Raw genomic sequence first — 21,921 nt, forward strand, 5'->3', positions numbered from 1 at the left:
TATATATAACAACATCACATTTGATAAAAAAACATTTCATTTTTTCAACTTTCTACCTTAATAGAATTTTAGTCTTCTTTTTTTTTTTGCCGCATACATATTATATAGTTGTTGTATAATGAAAGTATCTAATATCTTATAGAAGTTGTACCGTGATATAAAATATTGAATTTTTTCAATAATTTAAATTAATTGATGAATAAAATTTAAAGTATCATTTATTGAATCTTTAATTTGATTGAAGATTATTTTATAATCAATCACTATTTTTTTAATCTATTTTTATATAACTAGCAGGAGTCTATCTTGTCACATAACATTTTCTCAAATTAAAATAAAAAATTCATACTTAAATAATTTCGTATTCATTAATATAAATATAAAAAAGATAAAATAAATGGATCAATACATGACCAATGAATAAGAAAGACGAAAATATATGTTCATGCTATAGTCACTATAGTGTTTCATTTGATTGCAAATATGACCCTTTTCCTTCTTCTTCTTCTTTTTTTTTTTTTTTGATTAGAAAACCGGAAGGATTTTTTTTATTTAGTTATAGGATTTATCCATACAAAAGAGAAACTAATCTAAACGATGCAGTTCTTCTAGCATCTCTATCTAGAACATGTTTTACGAATGATGGAGATGCATCAAAAACATATAATTTACTACGCCATCCGTTTCACAAACAATGACCTAGTTTGACTTGACACGAAGTTTAAGAGTATAAAGAAGATTTTTGAATCTTATGATCCTAAATTAAAGTTAGGTCAAATGTACAAAATTGTCCTTTGATCTTGTGGCCTTAAACATGCCACGTGGAAAGTTGTGGAAAAAAAAAGAGATCATTCTTTTTGAAACATACTAAAAGAGAAATGATGCCATTCTTTTTAAAACGGGGAGAGTATTATTTAAATTTCTAGCCTTGCATATGTAGCTTGTAGGTCTTCCACTTTATTAGCCTCCCTTGGTATATGCTCCATCCTTGATTACTCCATTTGTTTCATGATATACAATTTAAAAGATGACTCATTCAAATATCCAAATGGGTTTATTGTCTTCACCCGTCCAAATTTAACTCAGTTGGCCCAATTGCCACCCTGGCGACATGGAAGAGTCTTTTCCTAAAGAACAATTTATATGCTTAAAAAATCTACTAGACGAACACGCAGCCACTTTCGTTATAGTAATTCCTCTAAGAAAGTAGTATATATCCAACTCAAAACAAGATAAGTAAATGCTACAAACAATGTGGCAAATGCAGTTAGAGAAGCAAAAGATAAGATGATTGAGAACATAACCGACTCTCCAAACTTGTCATTCACAACCTTTTTGATGTCTAATCTGCAAAACAAGTTCAAAGCAAAGAAAAGTCAGTTCAGGCTTGAGAGTTGAACTAATTAATTAGTAATGTATTGCATTGCCTGTGATATATACACTCAACGTAAACAGAATCCTTTAGTCAAAGTTATTGAGCACCGAATTTCCACACAGTATTCAAAGCCTCTTTTTTGGTATACACAGACTCCAAGGGTATGGCTTAGTGACCAATGAAGTCTCATGTTTAAATCCCAATCTATCCTAATTTTGGTGGACAGAATTACCTAATACTTGTAAAATAGGCAATGAAAAATGACAAAGTTAAATGGATTTGAAATTTGTGCTAGTGTCAAGTTCACAATCAAGCAAATGCTTATAACTTTGTTCAAAGTTCAAACATTTTCCTTTTATTTCTAAAACAGGATGCACATCTCGGGCTGAACCCTAAAAGTCTCTTCAAAGATAGCACAATGCAGAATAGATTTCAAAGGTCTGAATGTGATTTCAGTTTGTCCAACATGACTTATTTTTGCTTCTCTCCACTCAAACTAATTACAACAAATTAAAATCCCTTTACTCGGTTAGAGCTTTATGTTGTAGATGCCAAACAGAACCTTTTGTAACAACCCCGCACTTTGTATTCATGCAAGATAAAGTGTATGAAGAAGCATGTAAAATAGACTACTAATAGACAACCAAACCTATTCGAGAAGCAATGTAGTTTAAAGAGAGAGAGCCTTCACATGCACATATTATGTGAAATAACAAACAGCATTTGAGAAGAAAGTGCTCTTACAAGTTGTTTGCTACTCAATTGTTTTGATATAAGTTTTCTCCATATTCCGTGTCCCTTGGGTTGAAAAAGGGCATAATTACAGTTAATCACATCTTTTGAATTGTTCCACAAAACAACAATATTTCACCATTATTTGACATGAAATATGTTTGGTAAACAAGATTCTTTCATAACCCAAGCACCTTAAGAATCACTCTTTAGATTATATACTTTTACCGAAAATACTATAATGATAATAAATAATCATCATATCCAAAACCACATAAGGGCCCGGGATTTCTCATTCTAGGTCTACAAAAAGGAAAATCTTCTGCTTTCGTCTAGTTCGGTTCCATAAAAGGGAACATCCTAGGTAATTATCGGCAACATAAACTAGGGCTGGCAAACGGTTGGATTGGATCGAACTGAATTGACTCATAATTTTTAAAATCAATTAAGTCAAAACTTGAACTTGCTTATGCGGAAGGATTTCCAGTCGATATTATTTCTTCAAGTTTTTCTTCTTCTCTTGTATCTTATGGTCTTCTGTTATTTATTTCATATGATCTAATTCAATTTCTGATCAGTCTTTCTTAACTAAATGACTCAAATTCAAAAGTTGACATACAAATATTTGATATTGTTCTTGTCATGATTTAACGTACTGGATATTATTTTTGGTTGTTTTTTCACCAATTTAGTGCGCTAACATTATTTTAATAGAACTTTAGTCTGTCTCGCATAATATTAATTTGCCTCTTATATTATATAAGTTAAAAAGACAAGTGTCAAAAACACCCCTAGACTATATTTTTTTTTTTAGTTTCATACCTAAACTATTGAAAATTTGAGTTTCTTACCTAAACTATCACTTTTTAATTTGAGAATCACACCTCATTCTTTTATACCACTCTCATCATGGTATGTGTAATACACTTTCTCTCTTTTATTTTAAAGAATTTCCACATCACACTCTACATGGACAAAATATTCAACCTTGACAAAAAAACAAATAAATTATTAGTATAGTTAAAATTAAAAATTAAAAAACTATTATAAAAAAATAATATTTTCTTTATAAAATAAAATGTAAAATATTTTTCTTATCCCACACCATTTTTTAAAGTTTTTTATTTTGTTTAAATTTCTTTTATAAAAGTATTTCATTTTTTACTTCATCCCCTCTCCCTCATCAAATACTAATTTAGATATTATTTTATTTTCTTAAAAATATAATTTTACCCATCCCACTTAACCCTCCGCTTTCAATTTTTTTTCCAGTGTTTAGATATACATATCGAAAATATTATTTACTTGTCGCCACAAGACTTTTTATATTTTTTAGTTGTTTATGTTATATTCGGTACACTAATAGAATTGTTTTTCTAAAAATATATGTACATGTTATCCGGGGNGGGGTTGTCGCGGCGGAATGGGGGTACGTGGAGGAGGTGGTGGAGTGAGACAAGAAAAATAAATTAATTTTTTATATGGAGAGTAATCTTTAATTTTAAATTAATATTAATTTTCTTATTATTTCATTTTTATCTAGATAAAATATTTTATCTATGTGGAATGTCATGTGTCAAAGTTTTTTCATATAAAAGAGAGAGTGCACTACACACACCACTGATGTGTGTTTCTCAAACTAAAAAGTGATAGTTTAGGTATGAAACTCACACTTTCAATAGTTAGATATAAAACTCAAAAAAAGTGAATAGTTTAGGTGTGTTTTTGACACTTAACTCTAAGTTATATTCAAATTTGGAAGTTCACTTATTTTATTTAATTATAAATTTTGAAGTATTTTAAATATCTTCTTTCTTCAATTTTTTTTATTTAAAAATATCCTTAACCCATATGAAAGAGACTGATTTGAAATTTAAAATGTGAATGAGAAGATTATTGAATTGTGTAATTAAAAATAGAAAGAAATTTGTGGAGTGAAATTTAAAATGTGAATGAGAAGATTATTGAATTGTATAATTAAAAATAGGAAGTAATTTGTGGAGTGAAATAAGGAAAGGTTAAACGTTGGTTTTGGGAGATAGGAATTATGTATCCTGTGTGTCTGGGGTTTGACTTTGGATAAATTTTGAATCGGTAGACAATAATGGAAATTATGAAATAAAAAAAAAGGTATCAATATAGATAATTTATTCTAAATTTTATTTTTAGTATTAAACTTAATTAGAAAAATAAAATATTATAAAAATTATGCAGTGCAAAACCATGCGAGGAAAGTTAATACAAAATGGAATAAAATAAATTGAAAATAAATAAAATAATTATTATACAAGACAAAACTAAACAAAATGAATTAAAATTTTTATGAGTTAAACTCAACCGACGTACCGCCGATTATCATCCTTGCTTAGAAGGAAAGTATAGAAGTCAAGTCACTAATAGTTGCTCACATGGGAATGCGATGGACTTGCAATAATTAGGTGACCGACCGGAGATTTTGGTTGTATAATGCTTGCTTGTTTAAGGACCATACAAAGCGTTTTCCAAATAGGCTTGCTTTTTAAAACCAATATATTACTTTCCGCTTTAATTTATATAATATTATGTAATTTAATATAAAAAATTAAAAAAAAAATTGAAAGAAAAATTATTATATTTTGAACTCTTACAAAATAAATAAAAAAATGACTTTTTTCAAATCTTCCGTATATAAAAATAAAATTTTCTTATAAAAATGATATAAAATAAAAAAATTGAAATTATAAGCGACCTGAAAAACCAATCGTCTCATGCCATGCTTGAGCATCTAAACTCGTATAACTTTTCTGTTAGGCTGTTTTGGAAGTCAAATATCGACACTTCAAATGCTGGTACAATTACTTTTAATGGTTTTTTTTAATTATCTGTAAGTGTTCGTTTGGATTAACTTATTTTTAAGTGTTTTTTATTTTAAGTATATCTCTTGAATATTGCGTGTTTGAAAGTTAAATTAGATTATATTAATTTTATTTAAACAAAAAATTTAGATATATTAAAAAACTATATCAAAAGTGTTATGCATTGCATTTTTTTTTGCATATTATTATGATGAAACTATATCGTAAAATGTTAGTCAGAATTCTTATAGTTTAACTTAAAAAAAAAACCATGACAATTAAAAATAACGGAAGGAGTATTTTTTTGAGGTGTTTGAAAGGGCTATAAAGTGCTTTTAATATCCATTTTAGGCCATTTTTTTAAAAAAATAAGTCAAAATTACGATACCATCTACTTATAACTTTTAACTTTGAATTATAAATTACTCTTTATAAGCCTATAGAAACAAGCCCTAAATATCATTAATCGTAAGTTAAAAGAGAACAAAATAAATTATATACATATATAGACGCACTTACGTTATAAGCTTTCTCCATTAATATTAAAGAATATATTTGGTTGAGTCGAATTATCCAGATTAAATAAGTTAAATCTTGGTCCGTAAGCACAATCAAGCTATTGATAACTAAGATGTAGATAATATCTTTTTAAAGAAACATATGTTGACGGTTAAAATAGTCTCAATTATATTTTATACTAGCTAGTTAGTAGATGGTAAAATACATGGAGAAATTATTTAATCCACTCTTTACAAGAAATTGATCAATTCATTTATCATCTATTAAATTATCCAAGTCATCATCAAATTGAAATTCAAATTTTTATGTCAAAAAATTAATTTTGTAATAATAAATTAATCAAAGAGGTCTAGAAACAAACCTAAACACCAAGAGGTACAGGTGGTGACCTGTGTGGTCTGTGGAAATCATGAAGTCTCTTTATAATGCGTGTTTAGTACGATAGAATTTTTTTGCAAATTGATTGTACTGTCAAAGTCTCCTAAAAATTAGCCAAGTGTGTAAGGCCAATTGAACATTATTCATCGAAAAACTGTACATATTACTATGTCAATAGAAAATTATATAAGTTAAATATATATTTTTATGTATATATTTTAAGTCTTAAACATCCTTGGCGCAATATTAAACTATGCACTATTTTTAGGTGTGGGTATCATTTTTCTTTTGTTCATTAATGTACTCAAACACTTGGACATGATTATCAATTCTTTTTACTTTAAAATGTTGCCAAAATATAATTTGATTTTCCTAGATTTATCATAAACCATTCAGTAATAGATGTTTTTCCAAAATATATTGTTTGCCTACCAAAAAAATATTTTCTTAACACAAAATATAAACTAGCATTTTCTTTTTGAAAAAAAAAACATTTGTTTATTAGGATGTTGAAGTTGGTTTCAAGGAAAGTATGGGATGAATAAAATAATCAACATTGGCGTCCAACGACTCCCACCTATATTATCAAATTATTCTTTTTCTTATAAAGTCACCCTTCCCTCTTTCTATAAATATTTACTCACAATACATTAATTTTGAAGAAATAAAAAACATGGCAAAGCTAAACACAATTTTATTGTATTGCTCTATTGCTATTGTCATATTATCATCAATTCCGTTAGCTCATTGTAAGATTGCACAAGGTCCTAAAGCAGTTGAAAATTGGTTCCAAAAAATTTCCCATTCAAAACCAAAAATAACCAAACTTCATTTCTATTTTCACGACATAGTTGCTGGTAAAAATCCAACGTCAATACCAATTGCCCAGGCTAATTCTACGTCTCATTCGCCTACGGCATTTGGGACGCTAGCAATATTAGACGATCGATTAACAACGGGACCAGAAAATAATTCAACGACTATTGGTCGAGCTCAAGGAATTGTTGGTGCAGCTTCTCTTGAAGAATTTAGTTTGTTGATGAGTTTGAATTTTGTGTTTACTCATGGGAAATATAATGGTAGTACACTTAGTCTACTTGGACGTAACACTGTTTTGAATGAATATCGTGAGATGCCTATCGTTGGTGGTTCTGGTGTTTTTAGGCTAGCTCGTGGTGTTGCAACCGCAAAAACACATACTTTAAGTAAGAATGGTGATGCTATTGTTGAATATAACGTCGTAATTTTGCATTATTGAGTTAAGATTATATTTTGCTAATTTTATTTTGATTTGTCTTTTTTTTCTTCTCATATGTACGTTCTTTTTTTCGTTTTCACATTCTAATGTTCGTGTAATTTGATAGCAATGTTGAGTTTTCGTGATCATGCGAGAAATTAAACAAATATAGTTGTGACAACAATTTCTACTTCTTTTTTTGTCAAGTTAGTCCGTCGTCACTTTTTTTTATATATAATTAAAAATAACTCTTAACTTTAAAATTCACCTATTAATGATCTACCATCACATAAATATTTAAAGTTTATTTTAGAATACTACAAATTTCATAAGTCTATTTTATAAAAAAAAACTTGATATCGAGTCGAATGATTTCTATTCTTTTTTAAATTTTATGTAGGTTAAATGATGTCACGTAAACTGAGATGAGTGAAGTATTATTTTGTGAGATAGTATTAATAATTATCAAATTCTTAGAACGTGCATTTTGTGCACCTAATCGTCAAATGTTTTAAAAGTAAAAAAATCGAACTCCAAAAGATGATTCTACTTTTGCAAAAGTGCTCTCATGACTCATAATGTGTCTTCCACTATTGTTTTAATGTTCATATTTTAGTATACACACTTTCTTTATGGCCAAAGTATTATAATGAGTCTCACATTGAAAAACAACAAGCTACATATTATATAGTATCATCATATACAGTGGGTTAGGTTGTTACAGACAATATTGCTTAATAATCTCGTACAGCTACAACAACTCACTCTATTTTTCTCCTCTTCAATTTAATTGTTTAATTTTAATTTTTTACAATATTCAAATTTTTTTTTTTATATATTCTTTTTTTAAGTCTTAGACTAAAAGACACCTAAAATATATTAAAATATTTTTAATTGTGTAACTCAAACATGTCAGATAGATAGTTATAATTTAAAAGTTATTAAGAAGATAAACAAATTAATTGAAAATAAGGAATATTTCAACATTCATGATGAACTAATTAAACATGTTATATGTTCCTCATGAAGACTTTTGACTTCCAAGATTTCCACAATGAGGGACATATGTTCCTCATGAAGTTCTAGAACTCATTGACTAACTACATATTTTCAGACTATACGTATATACTATTTAACTAACATTATATAAAAATTTTATAAGTTGTAATTTTTTTTGTATAAAAAATGATAAAAAAATATATTTTAAAAAATAAAAAGAGGAACTAAATTCCACACTTCTGATCAAGGAAAAAATTATTTCGAAAATAAAAAAGTAGTCCTACTTTCTCGTAGGGTTAATACTGTCAATTGATTTCTGCTAGAAAAAGTTAAGAGTATTTTTTTGATTTAACATGCTTGTGGAATAATCTTTTATAATTGCATAACGTGGTGTGGGTGAGCAGTAGAATAACTTTGACTTCATGAATAACAAAAAGAGGGGCACCTCATATACCTACGAGCTTTATGATGGATCTAGAACTCCATTGACCAAGTTCTAGGGGATTAGTTGGTCCTATAATTTCATTTTTAGTTTAACTTATATGCTTTTATAGTATCAAAAATGTTTATATGATTAAATCACTTATCATTATTATTATTACATGGTGACAGTTTAATTTATTATTGTTAGTGTATACACATTGACCGAATCAAAACTTCAATTAAGGAGTATTAAAATACGAAAAAGTAAAATTGTGTAGAAGTTAACACTATAGCAAAAATGATTACTAGCGCCATTTAATTCTTAATTACCGCTAAATATGTATTTTTAGCGGCAATTGTCACTCTTTATATATGTCCCTAAAGCCTTTAGCGACATTGGTTCTAATAACACTTAACTAATGCCGGTAAATACTTTAGCACTCTTTATTAATGTCAATATTTAATGCCGCTAAAAGTTATTTTTGTTATAGTGCAATGAGTGTCAATATGTAACTATATACATAACTAAAAAATATTTTTACTCTAGCTACACAATGTAATTTTCTGACGAAGGGTTGTCGATCAACACACCTCAACTACATGTGGCTCCGCCACTATGTATACACATTTTCTTATTAAAATAAAATATTAAATGTATATGTTAGTGGGTATAAAAAATTATGACAGAAGACGAATATTGGTTCTTATAACTTATATGACCATTAGTTCTCGTAAGTTTCATGATTATTATTTTTTCAAACTCATATGATCGTTAGTTTCATGTAACATCTATCACATTTATCTACCACATTACTACCTCTCATTCTACCTATCGATTATATGAAAAACTTCTTCACCTAAAAATAGTGGTGTTTCTTTCTTTGAGAAATATATGCTCAGAAAGATGAGAAGTGTCAAATAATAATATAGCGTGTAGTGGTGAGAGAGAGAGTTGAAGCTAATGAAAATATTCTAAGTTTTCAGCTATATTCACGATTTACAAAAAAGTGTAATTGTATGTTGAAGGAAGGTGTTCTTATGTAGAGCTTTGAACTCTTTAACTAATCTGGAGTTGCTTGAGTTGTACGATCTTGTTGGGTTGTTGTATTCCGTAGGGGACAAGTCAAGAGTGATGTTGCTGGACTGGTGTAAATTATACCGCAATAGGCTTGAACCTCCTTAAAAAGAGCGAGATATCCACGCCTCAGCCTAAAAATTTATTTGTTCATGTTTTTTCATATTATAGATTAATTGTAATTTATTATATTTGTGGTATATATATTACACTAACAATTACTATGATAAATATTAACTAGTAATATAGTAACAAAATTATAAAGAGTATTGTTTTAACTTAGGGATAATGCCCAAGTACCCCCTCAGCCTATGCCCGAAATCTCAGAGACACACTTATACTATACTAAGGTCCTATTACCACCCTGAACTTATTTTATTAATAATTTTTTACCCCTTTTTAGCCTACGTGGCACTATCTTGTGGGCCCAACGATGGTTGACTTTTTTTTTCAAACTAGTGCCACGTAAGCTAAAAAGGGGTAGAAAATTACTTATAAAATAAGTTCAGGGGGGTAATAGGACCTTAGTATAGTATAAGTGTGTCCCTGGAAATTCGGGCATAGGTTGAGGGGGTACTTGTGCATTATCCCTTTTAACTTATATGAAGGTGTTTAACTCAACATCAAAGTAATTATGTGATCTTTTTATCCTTCATTATGGCTTTTTTGTTATTGCTGCTTTACTTTTGTTTAGTATCATGATATTTGGTTGTTATTTGTTTTTCTTCTATGAATAACTATTCTTTAATCGAGGATCTATCAAAAATAATTTTTGACTTGATCAAGATTATAAGAATGAAAAATAACTTTTGAAATTTATAGTAAAAAATAGTTTTGTTTTTAGAACTGATTATAAGGAAAAGTGTCTCACAAAATTGAGACTTGAAATGTGTTAAGAATGGAGGATTATTTTTCATTTTTTTTTTTATGATTAATTAATTAAAAACGGCTAAATCTGTCACTGAGTCTTTATATTAATCTTTTTTCCTTTCAATCTTTAAGGGGTTTCTTACAATTGCTTAAACAGTTGCGCAAGGTTTGACATGAGAAGATTATGACATTTCGTTCATAAGTATTGGTATGGGGCATTTGACACATATATAAGTTTTATACAAGGGAAAAGACATAAAAAGTTTTTAAAAAATGAATCTATTTGAAAAAAAAATCAATGCATACTTAAATTATTATGATGATCTATTATACACTTTTACTAATTAAAAGTAAATTTCAATAGTCAATATCATAAACGTAACTCTGAAGTTTCATTACACAATATTGTAACATCCAAAATATCACATTACAAGGTGAAGAAATACTTCTTCCAAGAAAGTAAAACGATAATTCAATAAAGAGAACGGGAAAAATAAGTACTTACTAATGGTGATATCTCTCTAGTCCTTAAAAGAGGAACTTTCGCATATAGTCACTTAAAAATAGTTTTATTATATTTTGTAGTTATAATTTATTAATTACGATTTGTAGCTACATGTTTTAGGAAGGAGAGTGAGAAGCGAGACTGAAAGAGGGAGGAAAGAGGCGAACGAGAGAGGAGAATTGTGTATGTATTAGATAATTGTATATTATACACATGTATTTGTATATTCCGACGAGCGAGATTGGTAGAGGGAGGAGAGAGTCGAGCGAGATTGGAATAAAGAGGAGAGAGTCGAGCGAGAGAGGACAATATTTTGTATAATTCACATCTCGTTTATATAATTCGCAAGTACATTTGTATAATTCGCGTGTTTTTTATACAGTTGAGTAATATAAAGTCTGGAATTATACAAATATGATTAAATTCGGAATAACAAATTATACAAACATAAACACGAATTTTAATCAATTATACAAAATATATTAGTCTGAAAGCTACACGTTTATACAAACTTTAAAAAGTTATGCATAAAAAGACTGAATATATATGATAACAAAACTGAAAAATCAAAGGAAATCATCATCATATATAAATATAAACCATCATATACAAATACAAATCAAACAATGAATTGTTCGTTGTGAATTATACATATACAAACGTGGTTAATTATATAAACTCAAGGTCATCCATATAATTAATGGTTAATGTTAGTCACAATTGATAATTATAACGAACTATACCTATGATGAATAATTAAATAATATAAATTTACTTAACCACATAATTTTCGCTTAAACGCAAACATACTCTCTCTGATCATCGTTTGTAATGTGTTTTTCTTTTTAATTAGTTTATCTTTAATAACTGGAATTATTTGAAATTCATGATCTTCACACACGTAACTCACTTTATATATATTAGTTTCTCTCCATATGCCAAGTTAGAAAGTATATATTATCATAAAAATAGTATTGATATTAAATAACTAATTATTTTACACGAAAGAATAATATAATAATGTTATAAAATAAGTATCTAATAAATTAATAGTAATAAATTAAAATAAGAACAATTAAATAGAGAATATAATGATGTATGCCAAACTTGTCATACATATTTATCTTACAAGTGACTTAGATGTGGCAATGGTATATATTCCTTGCAACATGTGACAATGATGATTATTATACAACACTCCCCCTTGGATGTCCATATAAATGAAAAGTTGAAAATAAATATACATAGACATTCACAATATGTTTTACGTATTGCCTCATTAAAAACTTTTCTAGAAAAATCAAGTGGGACAAAACCTAGATTAAGAAAAAAAGAGTGCAACACGTATTTTACTCCCCCTGATAAAGATCACGATTAAAATGTTTAAGTCTTTGCATTTCAATCTTTTGCACCATCTTCTCAAGAGTTGAGGCTGGTAAAGATTTGGTGAAGAAATCTGCTGGATTATCACTTGAACGAATTTGTTGTATATCAATATCACCGTTCTTCTGGAGATCATGTGTAAAGAATAATTTCGGTGAGATATGTTTTGTTCTATCTTCTTTTATGAAGTCTCCTCTTAATTGAGCTATGCATGCAACATTTTCTTCAAAAAGCAATGTAGGTACCTTGACATCACATTTCAAACCACATTTTTCTTTGATAAAATGTAACATTGATCTCAACCATACACATTCTCTACTTGATTCATGAATGACTATTATCTCAGCATGATTTGAACAAGTAGCGACTATGCACTGTTTCGTAGATCGTCATGATATAGCAGTACCTCTATATGCGAACAAAAATAGCATGTTTGAGATCGAGCTTTATGTGGGTCAGATAAATAACCGGTATCTGCATGACCAACAAGATCTGCACTATTTTTCTTAGTATAAAACAGACTCATATCACTAGTCCCTTTTAGATATCGCATTATATGTTTAACTCTATTCCAATGTCTTCATATAGGAGAAGAACTAAATCTTGCTAATAAATTAACTATAAATGCTATGTCAGGTCTCGTAGAATTAGCAAGATACATAAGTGCGCCAATCACACTAAGATAAGGTACTTCAGGACCAAAAAGTTCTTCATTCTCTTCCTGAGGTCAGAATGAATCTTTACTCACTTCAAGTAATCGTATAATCATTGGAGTACTTAATGGATGTGCTTTGTGCAATGTAAAATCTTTTCAAGATTATCTCAGTATAGGGAGATTGATGGATGAAGACCCCGTCTGCTAAATGTTCAATTTGTAGACCAAGACAAAGTTTTATTTTTTCAAGGTCTTTCATCTCAAATTCTTTCTTTAGATATTCAATTGTCTTTCGGACCTCTTCTTGAGTTCCAATGCGATTAATGTCATCAACATAAACAACAAGAATAACGAACACTAATGTTGTTTTCTTAATAAAAATGCAAGGGCAAATGACATTATTCATATAATCTTGTTTTATCAAGTACTCACTGAGGCGATTATACCACATGCGTCCTAATTGTTTTGAGCCATATAATGACTTCTGTAATCTGATTGAACACATTTCTCGAGGTTTTGAACTATATGCTTCAGGCATTTTAAGTCCTTTTGAAATTTTCATATAAATTTCATTATCAAGTGAACCGTAAAGATAAGTTGTAACCACATCCATCAGATGTATTTCAAGATTTTCATGAATAACTAAACTGAGGAGATATCAAAAAGTTATTGCATCCATAACTGGTGAATATGTTTCTTTATAGTCGACGCTAGGTCGTTGAGAGAATTCTTGCGCAACAAGGCGTGCCTTGTATCTTACAATTTCATTTTGCTTTCGCACAAAAATCCATTTATAGCCAACCGATTTTACACCATTTGGAGTTTGAATTTCACGTTTAGCAAGTGAGTCTAATTCTGATTGAATTGCCTCTTGCCATTTTGGTCAATCACATCTTCGTCGACATTCTTCGACAAATAAAGGTTCAAGATCATCACTGTCTTGCATAATGTTAAGTGAAACATTATATGTGAAAACATTATTTATGATTTTTGATCGATCTAAACTTATCTCATCACCCGTAGAACTTATTGAAAGTTCTTCATTCACTTGAATCCCGGGTTCACTAGTTCACTGATCTCTTCAGAAATATCAGGATTAATCATATCTTGAATTTTATCTTCGTGAGATTTTTTTTAGTGTCATTTTTCATACTTCTTTCTCTAGGATTATTATCCTTTGAACCAATAGTCTACCACGCTTCAAGCGTGTTTGTGATTCAGAAGCCATGACACTTGTAGATGGTCCTTTTGGGACGTCAATCCGGATAGGCACATTTACTGCGGGAGTATGTGACTTTGTTATCTTTTTCAAATCAGTAAATACATCTGGCATTTGATTTGCTATGTTTTGCAAATGGATGATCTTCTGGACCTCCTGTTCACACATAGAGGGACGTGGATCGAAATGAGATAATGATGAAACTTTCCATGTAATTTCACTTTTAAGTTCTTTTTTCTCTCCCCCAAATTGCGAAAAATTTGTTTCATCAAATCGATAATCTGCAAATCTTACAGTGAATAAATCTCCCATCATTGGCTCGAGGTAGCGAATTATGGAAGGTGAATCAAACCCAACATATATGTTTAACCTCTTTTGAGGGCCCATCTTAGTGCGCTGAGGTGGTGTTATTGGAACATATACAACACATTCAAAAATTCGTAAATGAGCAATATTTGGTTCATCACCAAATACTAATTGTGATGAAGAGTATTTATTATAATGAGTCGGTCTGAGACGAACAAGCGATGTTGCATGTAAGATAGCATGGCCCAAACAGTAGTGGATAACTTACTTTTCATAAGTAGAGGTCTTGCTATCAATTGTAAGCGCTTAATAAATGACTCAGTAAGGTCATTTTGAGTATGAACATGAGCTACAAGATGATCAACTTTTATCCTATTGATAAGAAATAATCATTAAAAGCTTGGGATGTGAATTCTCCAGCATTATCAAGGAGAATTGCCTTAATGGGATAATCTGGAAATTGCGCTCTTAATTGTATTATTTGTGCCAATAATTTTGCAAACGCCAGGTTATGAGATGATAAAAGGCACACATGAGACCATCTTGAAGATGCATCTATTAAGACCATAAAATATCTAAACAACCCACTAGATGGATGAATAGGTCCACATATATTCCCATGTATACGTTCTAAAAATTGAGGGATTCAATGTTAACCTTTATTGGTGATGACCTAGTTATCAATTTACCTTGATAACAAGCAGCACATGAGAATTCGTCACATGTAAGAATCTTCAAGTTATTTAGGATGTCCTTTTGAGTTTTCAATAATTCGTCTCATCATTATTGATCCAGGATGACTCATTCGGTCATGCCAAAGCATGAAAATTTTTAAGTCATTAAACTTCTGGTTTACGACAGAAAGTGCTTCAACTTTACTTATTTTTGCATAATATAAGTCAGAAGATAAAGTTGATAATTTCTCCAACACATATATCTGATTTGAGAAAATCTTAGTAATGCCAAGGTATCAACATTCATTTCATTTATTATCCAATAAGATATCCATTTCGGCGAATATCTTTAAAACTTAACAAGTTTCTTGGGGATTTAGAAGAGAAAAATGCATCTTCTATAACAAGTTTTGTCCCCTTAGGCAAGAATATAGTAGCTCTTTCGGAGCCTTCTATTAAATTCGAATTACCATTAATTGTAGTAACATTTCCTTTTCTTCTAAGCAACTAAGAGGAGTATTTATCATCTTTGAATATGGTGCGCGTTGTTCCATTATCAATTACACAAATATCTTCATGCTTGATCATTGATCCAAACGAATTTTGGGGCATATCCATATTTTCTTCAAAAACATATATCAACAAAGTAAAATAATATTATTAAACAATGCTATTATATTTACAATGATTAGAAAAACAAAAACATACCAACTAATACAAACAAAATAGAAAAGGAAAATTATCTAGATTATTGCGGAATCGTCGCTTATCGTTTTTCCTTCAGGGAATACAAATAAATCAGCTATATCCAGATGCATAGGCTCAAAATTTGCTTCTGCATTGGCTCAAAATTATCTTCATAGATAAAGTTTGCTTCTATATTATTATCTCCCTTTTCAAGGATGCCTAATAGAGTTGAACCAGACGCTTAGATGATCGGCAACTACGCGACCAATGCATCATTCCTCCACATCTATGACATACACTTTCTGAATTTTTCCTTTTGTGTCACTTCTTGCCTCTCACCCTTCATTTTATACTGTTGGTCATTTTTCAGTGCAAGACGACCATATTAAAAATAATTTATTTTACGATCACGATCACGATCGTGATCGGCGCCACGACCTCTTTCTCGTTGGTGATAGTTTGCATGATTCACTTCAGGGAGTGGCATAGAACTAACCGGTCGACTTCATGATATTTTAATCAAAAGGTCGTTATGTCATTTAACAATAAGAAGATGTGAAAGTAATTCAGAATATTTTTTAAAATCCATTCCTTGATATTGCTGCTGCGGGAGCATACTCGAAGCAGGAAATGTGGAGTATGTTTTCTCAAGCTTATCATGTTTAGTGACCTCTTATCCGCATAAATTTAACTGTGATACAATTTTATACATGGAAGAATTATATTCAGTTATAACTTAAAAGTTAGATAATCTCAGATTAAACCAATCATGACATGTTTGTGGTAGAGTGACCAACTTCAGGTGGTAATATCTATCTTTTAAATTTTTCCACAGTACGAGGGGATCTTTTATAGTGAGATATTGCATTTTCAACCCCTAGTCAAGATGGTGATGGAGAAATATCATAACTTTTGCATGTTCTTGACTGGATGCCTAAATATCTTTGATGGTTTCTACCGAACCCATTGCATCCAAGTGGATTTCAGCATCTAGTATCCTGGATGAGTATCCTTTGCTTGTATATCCAAAGTTTAGAAATATTAGACGTTTTTTTTAGAAAAATAAAATTCTTACCCTTTTTATATATTTAAAGTAGCTAAAGTTGGCAGAGTCTTGTGTTGATAACGTGTTATAAAATAAGTATCTAACAAATTAATAATAATAAACTAAAATAAGAACAAATAAAGAGAGAGTATAATGATGTATGCCAAACTTTTCTCTTATTTATGTTTGAAAATGTACTCACTATTTATAGTAGTAATTGGAAAGGTGAAACTTGACCACACTTTGCCAAGCGTTGATGTGGTGTGCACATGTCATACATATTTGTCTTACAAATGACTTACATGTGGCAATGGTATTTGCCTTGCAACATGTAGCAACTACTATTATTTTACAACAAATAATACATTCTTTCGTGAATTTTAAATGTTGATAGTCATACCATCACTTATTCATCCGAACCGACAGATACGATAAATGAAAATTTAGTTAGATAATATATGCACTTTATAATATATTTCTTTTAGTTTGATTAGTTGTAAGTATGTAATTAGAAGCGGACTACCATCTTTAACAAGTTCTAATAAAGAAGAATACAAAAGCTTATTCCCCATAATTTCATAATTAACATAGTACTTCAAATTAAATATTATAATGTAGGACTATAACATTATACTCAACAATAGCATCCCTATTGATCATATTGAACCAATACGTCTTCGCCGTGGCAATTCCCTGAGCCAACCGAAAAACTCCAGAATCATCAACAATTGGCATCTCACGATATTGATGAAATACAGAAATCCAACCAAGTACACTTAGTGTGCTATCATTGTACTCGCAAGTTGTAAACACAAAGTTGAGAGTCATGAGAATGCCAATCTCATTTTGATCAGTTGAACCATATGTCCCTTGGGCTCGACCCACTATTGTTGAATTGGGCTCTGATCCAGCTGTTAGTGGGTCGTCCGCCATTGCAACATACCCAAAGAAAGTTGGGGATTTGGCAGTCATGTTGGCCTGGGCTATTTGGACCGCAGTTGGATTTTTATCACTAACTATGTCATGAAAATAAATTCAGTTACCTTTTGTTTTGCATGAGGAAGATCATCGAAACATTTTTCAACAGCTTTGGTCTTAATACAATACCTTGAGCCATTGACATAAGAATAAAGAAAAGCAATAGAAGTAGAATTGTTTTTCCATCTTTTTATCATCACTTAGTTTTTTTGAGAAATAATAATTAATTGTGGTATATATAAAAGTTTTTAGTTGATTACCTTCGAATTTCTACAAGGAATCATTTAAAATCGAAAGTGGAATAAAAAAGGAAGTAAAGAGGAATGCACATGCCTGTTAGTTACAGCAACAAAGGCACGCACCGATACATCCACTAAATTGATGTCTACATGATGAAATTAATACATAGATTTTTAGAAATTGTTTTATTTTGTTAGACATATTCAATCTTGTGAGCTTTGCACGTCGTGTATCTAATGTTAAATAGTATAAATTTTTTAAAATGTTTCAAGAATTTGAACTAATTAGACCGAATAAAAATATAAGTTAAAATCTTTTTAAAAAGATAATCTAACTCAAAACTAATTTTTTTTATCCACTTGGTGAAAAAGTAAAAAAAAAAAAAAAACAGAAATGATTAATGTATTCAGAGTATATTTTTTTTAAAAAAAACATTAAATTAATTTTCACTATGCACGTTATAGGAGGCTAATATAATTTTGGTGTTTCTTTATCCCACAAGGTGTTTGGTGTCTTGAAAGTTTCAACTTAATCTGAATCATGTACACAACTCAACTCAAAAGCTCTAATAAAATATGAAGTAGCTAGTTTCATCACTATACCACGATCCATGTTGATAATATTGTTGTTATCATTACATTAATGTGCACGTTAGGTCAAACTATTGCAACCCATGTCCCAAACAATTAATGTTATTTCAAATGTTAAATTATGTTAACTAGTATATCTTTCAATGGGACGATTATGTTCTCCGTCTTCTAGGGAAACATTTACATGTTTTAGCCTATATATATTGAGTTTGTTATTCAATTTAATTAGTTTATATTTATGGGTATAAACACTTTTTCTATGCTTTCATACAAAATTGATATGCTATATTACAAGACGAATATTATTGAATCATATACTTTTGAAAATTTTCTCTTTTTTTTCCTTATTCAATAATCAAATTCATCAATATATATATGTACTTCAAGTAGTGGTACTTACTCTACCTCAACTCATCTATCGCTATATGACCCACACTTTGAATAAAGGGTGAAATCATTCCAAAACATTTAAAGTTGTATTGTTGAAGAATAGTCAACTAAATACAATAAGTATAAAGCTTATGAAAAAATAGGACGATTAAAAGAAAAGCTTGTTGCTAAAGGATACAACCCACAAAAGAAAATTGATTATAATTAAAAAAGCAAAGAATTTATGAGTTCTGATTTTTATAAGGCCAAATACATAAGTAGATCCCTAAACTTGTTGGGTCTTTTCCCCAGGTACCTCAACTGAGACAATTTCCTATTGAATCCTTAAACCACTAATAATCTGTTCCTTTTAAATATTCTTGGCTGATGTGGAACCAAATTTCAACAAATTATTTTTGGTGATTGGGCGCTTGAGATGAACCTTCCCCACGTGAAAATTTCGACCAATATACTTCAACCCAATTACACGTCAGCGCCACATTCTCAAAACTTAAAAACTAATTTCCCCCCAAAACACTTCTAACCCGATGCTAGACGAGAAAACCCTAGCAATCACTCTTCTTTCAATGACATTTCCAACTGAAATTCTCAGATTTTAAAGTGATTTCGAATGTTTTGTTGAAGGAATCATCGAAGATTGTAGACGATTTTGAAGTTCAATCACGATTTTTGGAGTTGACGAGTGTGAGGTAAGTTTATTCCCCAATTTCTATGTAATTTTTATTGTTGTAGTGGTGGTGTGTTATTAATATATGCTTTTTATTAATATATACTGCATTTTAGTATCAATGTGGTGGTGTGTTGTTAATATCTTGAAAAAGCTAGGTTTTTTCAGTCTTTATTGCCCATAACGTGTCAAAATTTTTTGGGGCTTTTGCCTTGTTTCAGGGAATCTTATGAACACCGTTATTATAACTAGTTTTCATCATGATGGTAAGTTTATACAAGACAAAAATAAAATTACTTATAAAGGGGAAAATGAGTTGGAATATGTTTATATCGACAATGACCACTTCTCAATAATCGAATTTGTCACGACCCAAAACGGGTCGCGAGTGGCACCCACACTTATCCTACTATGTGAGCGAACCAACCAATCTAATCCCCATTCTTATCAATATTTCAACCATAATAAAACAGGAAAAAAAAATGCGGAAGACTTAAAACTCATTAACGGAAATCAATTGAATAACTTCTAAAAACTCAATACTTATCATCCCCAAAATCTGGAAGTCATCACCACAAGAACATCTATCCTCAAATTACTAAATCTAAGAATATCTAGGAAGCTAAAATAAATAAACAGCTAGTCCATGCCGGAACTTCGAGGCATCAAGACATGAAGAAGAAGATCCAGTCCAAGCTAGAAGCATTAGCTCACCCTGAGATCCGACGTGATAAGACTGGCTAGAGTTGAGGTTGAGTTGAAGACGATGGTAAGTTTTCTGCACTCCACAAATAACAAAGAAAATAATTACAAGTAGGGGTCAGTACAAAACACGAGTACTGAGTAGGTATCATCGGCCAACTCTAAATAGAAAGCAATATATTTCAGATAATACATAAAATCAACTAATGTTCTTAATAGGTGATAGCAACAAGTATAAGAATCATTTACAACAACACCGAACACATCTATGAGGACTCAAGCCTCCACACCATACTCTTTTGGGAAACAGGTTCTTTAGATTGAGTATATTAACATATTTCAAGATTCATTCTCTTTACTACCCTGGTGTCGGAACGTGACACTCCGATCCCTCTACTATCCTGGTGTCGGAACGTGACACTCCGATCCATCTACTATCCTGGTGTCGGAACGTGACACCCGATCCATCTACTATCCTGGTGTCGGAACGTGACACCCGATCCACTACTATCCTGGTGTCGGAACGTGACACTCCGATCCCCTACTACTACGTGTCGGTTCGTGACACCCGATCCATTACCCTCAATCTTTTAGTTCATCAAGCCTTCTTTTATACCAAGGCATCATCATTAACAAAGGGGTTTTAAGTTTTAAGATTCAACAGCCTCATCATACTAATTTCATCACAATTATATAATCACATCATGCATGCACACAATTAAGCATATAGGAGATTTTACAATACTACCCAATACATATCATTCGCTATTAAGAGTTTACTATGAAATAGCATAAACCATAACCTACCTCCACCGAAGAATCGTGATCGATCAATCTACTTCTCCAAATCCTTGCTGTCTCTTCGTTCTTCTCTCTTTCTATCGCTCGTTCTCCCTCTCTTTTTGTCTCTTTCTATTTTTCTTATTCCAACCCTATTTCTTTTACCCTAATTGTCATATAATTAAGTATAAAAGATGATAAAATTACCCACTATTTATTTCAAGGTTATCTCCTTTAACCCCCAAGTAATTGAATTATTAACATTAACCCACTAACTTTATAATTATAAGCATGAAAAGTCCAAAACGCCCCTTTAAAAACTTAAGCAGAAATCCGACCCAGACAGGGTTACGCAGTCTGTGACGGTCCGTCACGACTGTGACGGTCCGTACTGCATGTCCGTCAAAAAGTTCAGAGAGTCAATTTTGTGGAAAGGTTTGTGACGGTCCGTCGTGCCAACGACGGTCCGTCCTGCCATTCCGTCGTGAAGTTCAGAGAGTCGATCTCAGTATCCAAATTTTTAGATTCTAAGTGTTTTGGAACGAGACCCCCTCGACGGTCCGTCGTGACCATGACGGTCCATCGTGGGATCCGTCGACTTAGACAGTTATTACCAGAATAAACTCTACTGCTCAAAACGACTAAACAGGTCGTTACA

At 30.7% G+C, this 21,921-nt stretch overlaps 2 protein-coding genes across 2 annotated transcripts in view; one reads left to right on the top strand and one right to left on the bottom strand.

Moving 5' to 3' along the window:
* The window catches only part of LOC107001680 (dirigent protein 21-like), a 9,469-nt gene extending 2,213 nt beyond the window's left edge, over window positions 1–7,256 (top strand). Inside the window, exons 2-3 of the mRNA XM_015199639.2 lie at window positions 455–507; window positions 6,389–7,256. Of these exons, the coding sequence (XP_015055125.2) occupies window positions 455–507; window positions 6,389–7,096 (761 nt within the window). The 3' untranslated portion in view covers window positions 7,097–7,256. The remainder of the gene's footprint in view (window positions 1–454; window positions 508–6,388) is intronic.
* A 10,238-nt stretch (window positions 7,257–17,494) lies between these two features.
* LOC107002049 (dirigent protein 23-like) lies at window positions 17,495–18,071 on the bottom strand. Its single transcript, XM_027912062.1, has one exon. It carries the CDS (start codon window positions 17,886–17,888, stop codon window positions 17,517–17,519), a length of 372 nt encoding a protein of 123 aa, XP_027767863.1. The 5' UTR covers window positions 17,889–18,071; the 3' UTR covers window positions 17,495–17,516.
* Window positions 18,072–21,921: the final 3,850 nt, after the last annotated feature.

The sequence above is a fragment of the Solanum pennellii genome, chromosome 10 (genome assembly GCF_001406875.1).
Source record: "Solanum pennellii chromosome 10, SPENNV200".
Taxonomy (NCBI): Eukaryota; Viridiplantae; Streptophyta; class Magnoliopsida; order Solanales; family Solanaceae; genus Solanum; species Solanum pennellii.

Excerpts from the sequence above, each read along its gene's own strand:
- LOC107002049 (XM_027912062.1), bottom strand. The coding sequence starts at position 17,888 with ATGACTGCCAAATCCCCAACTTTCTTTGGGTATGTTGCAATGGCGGAC.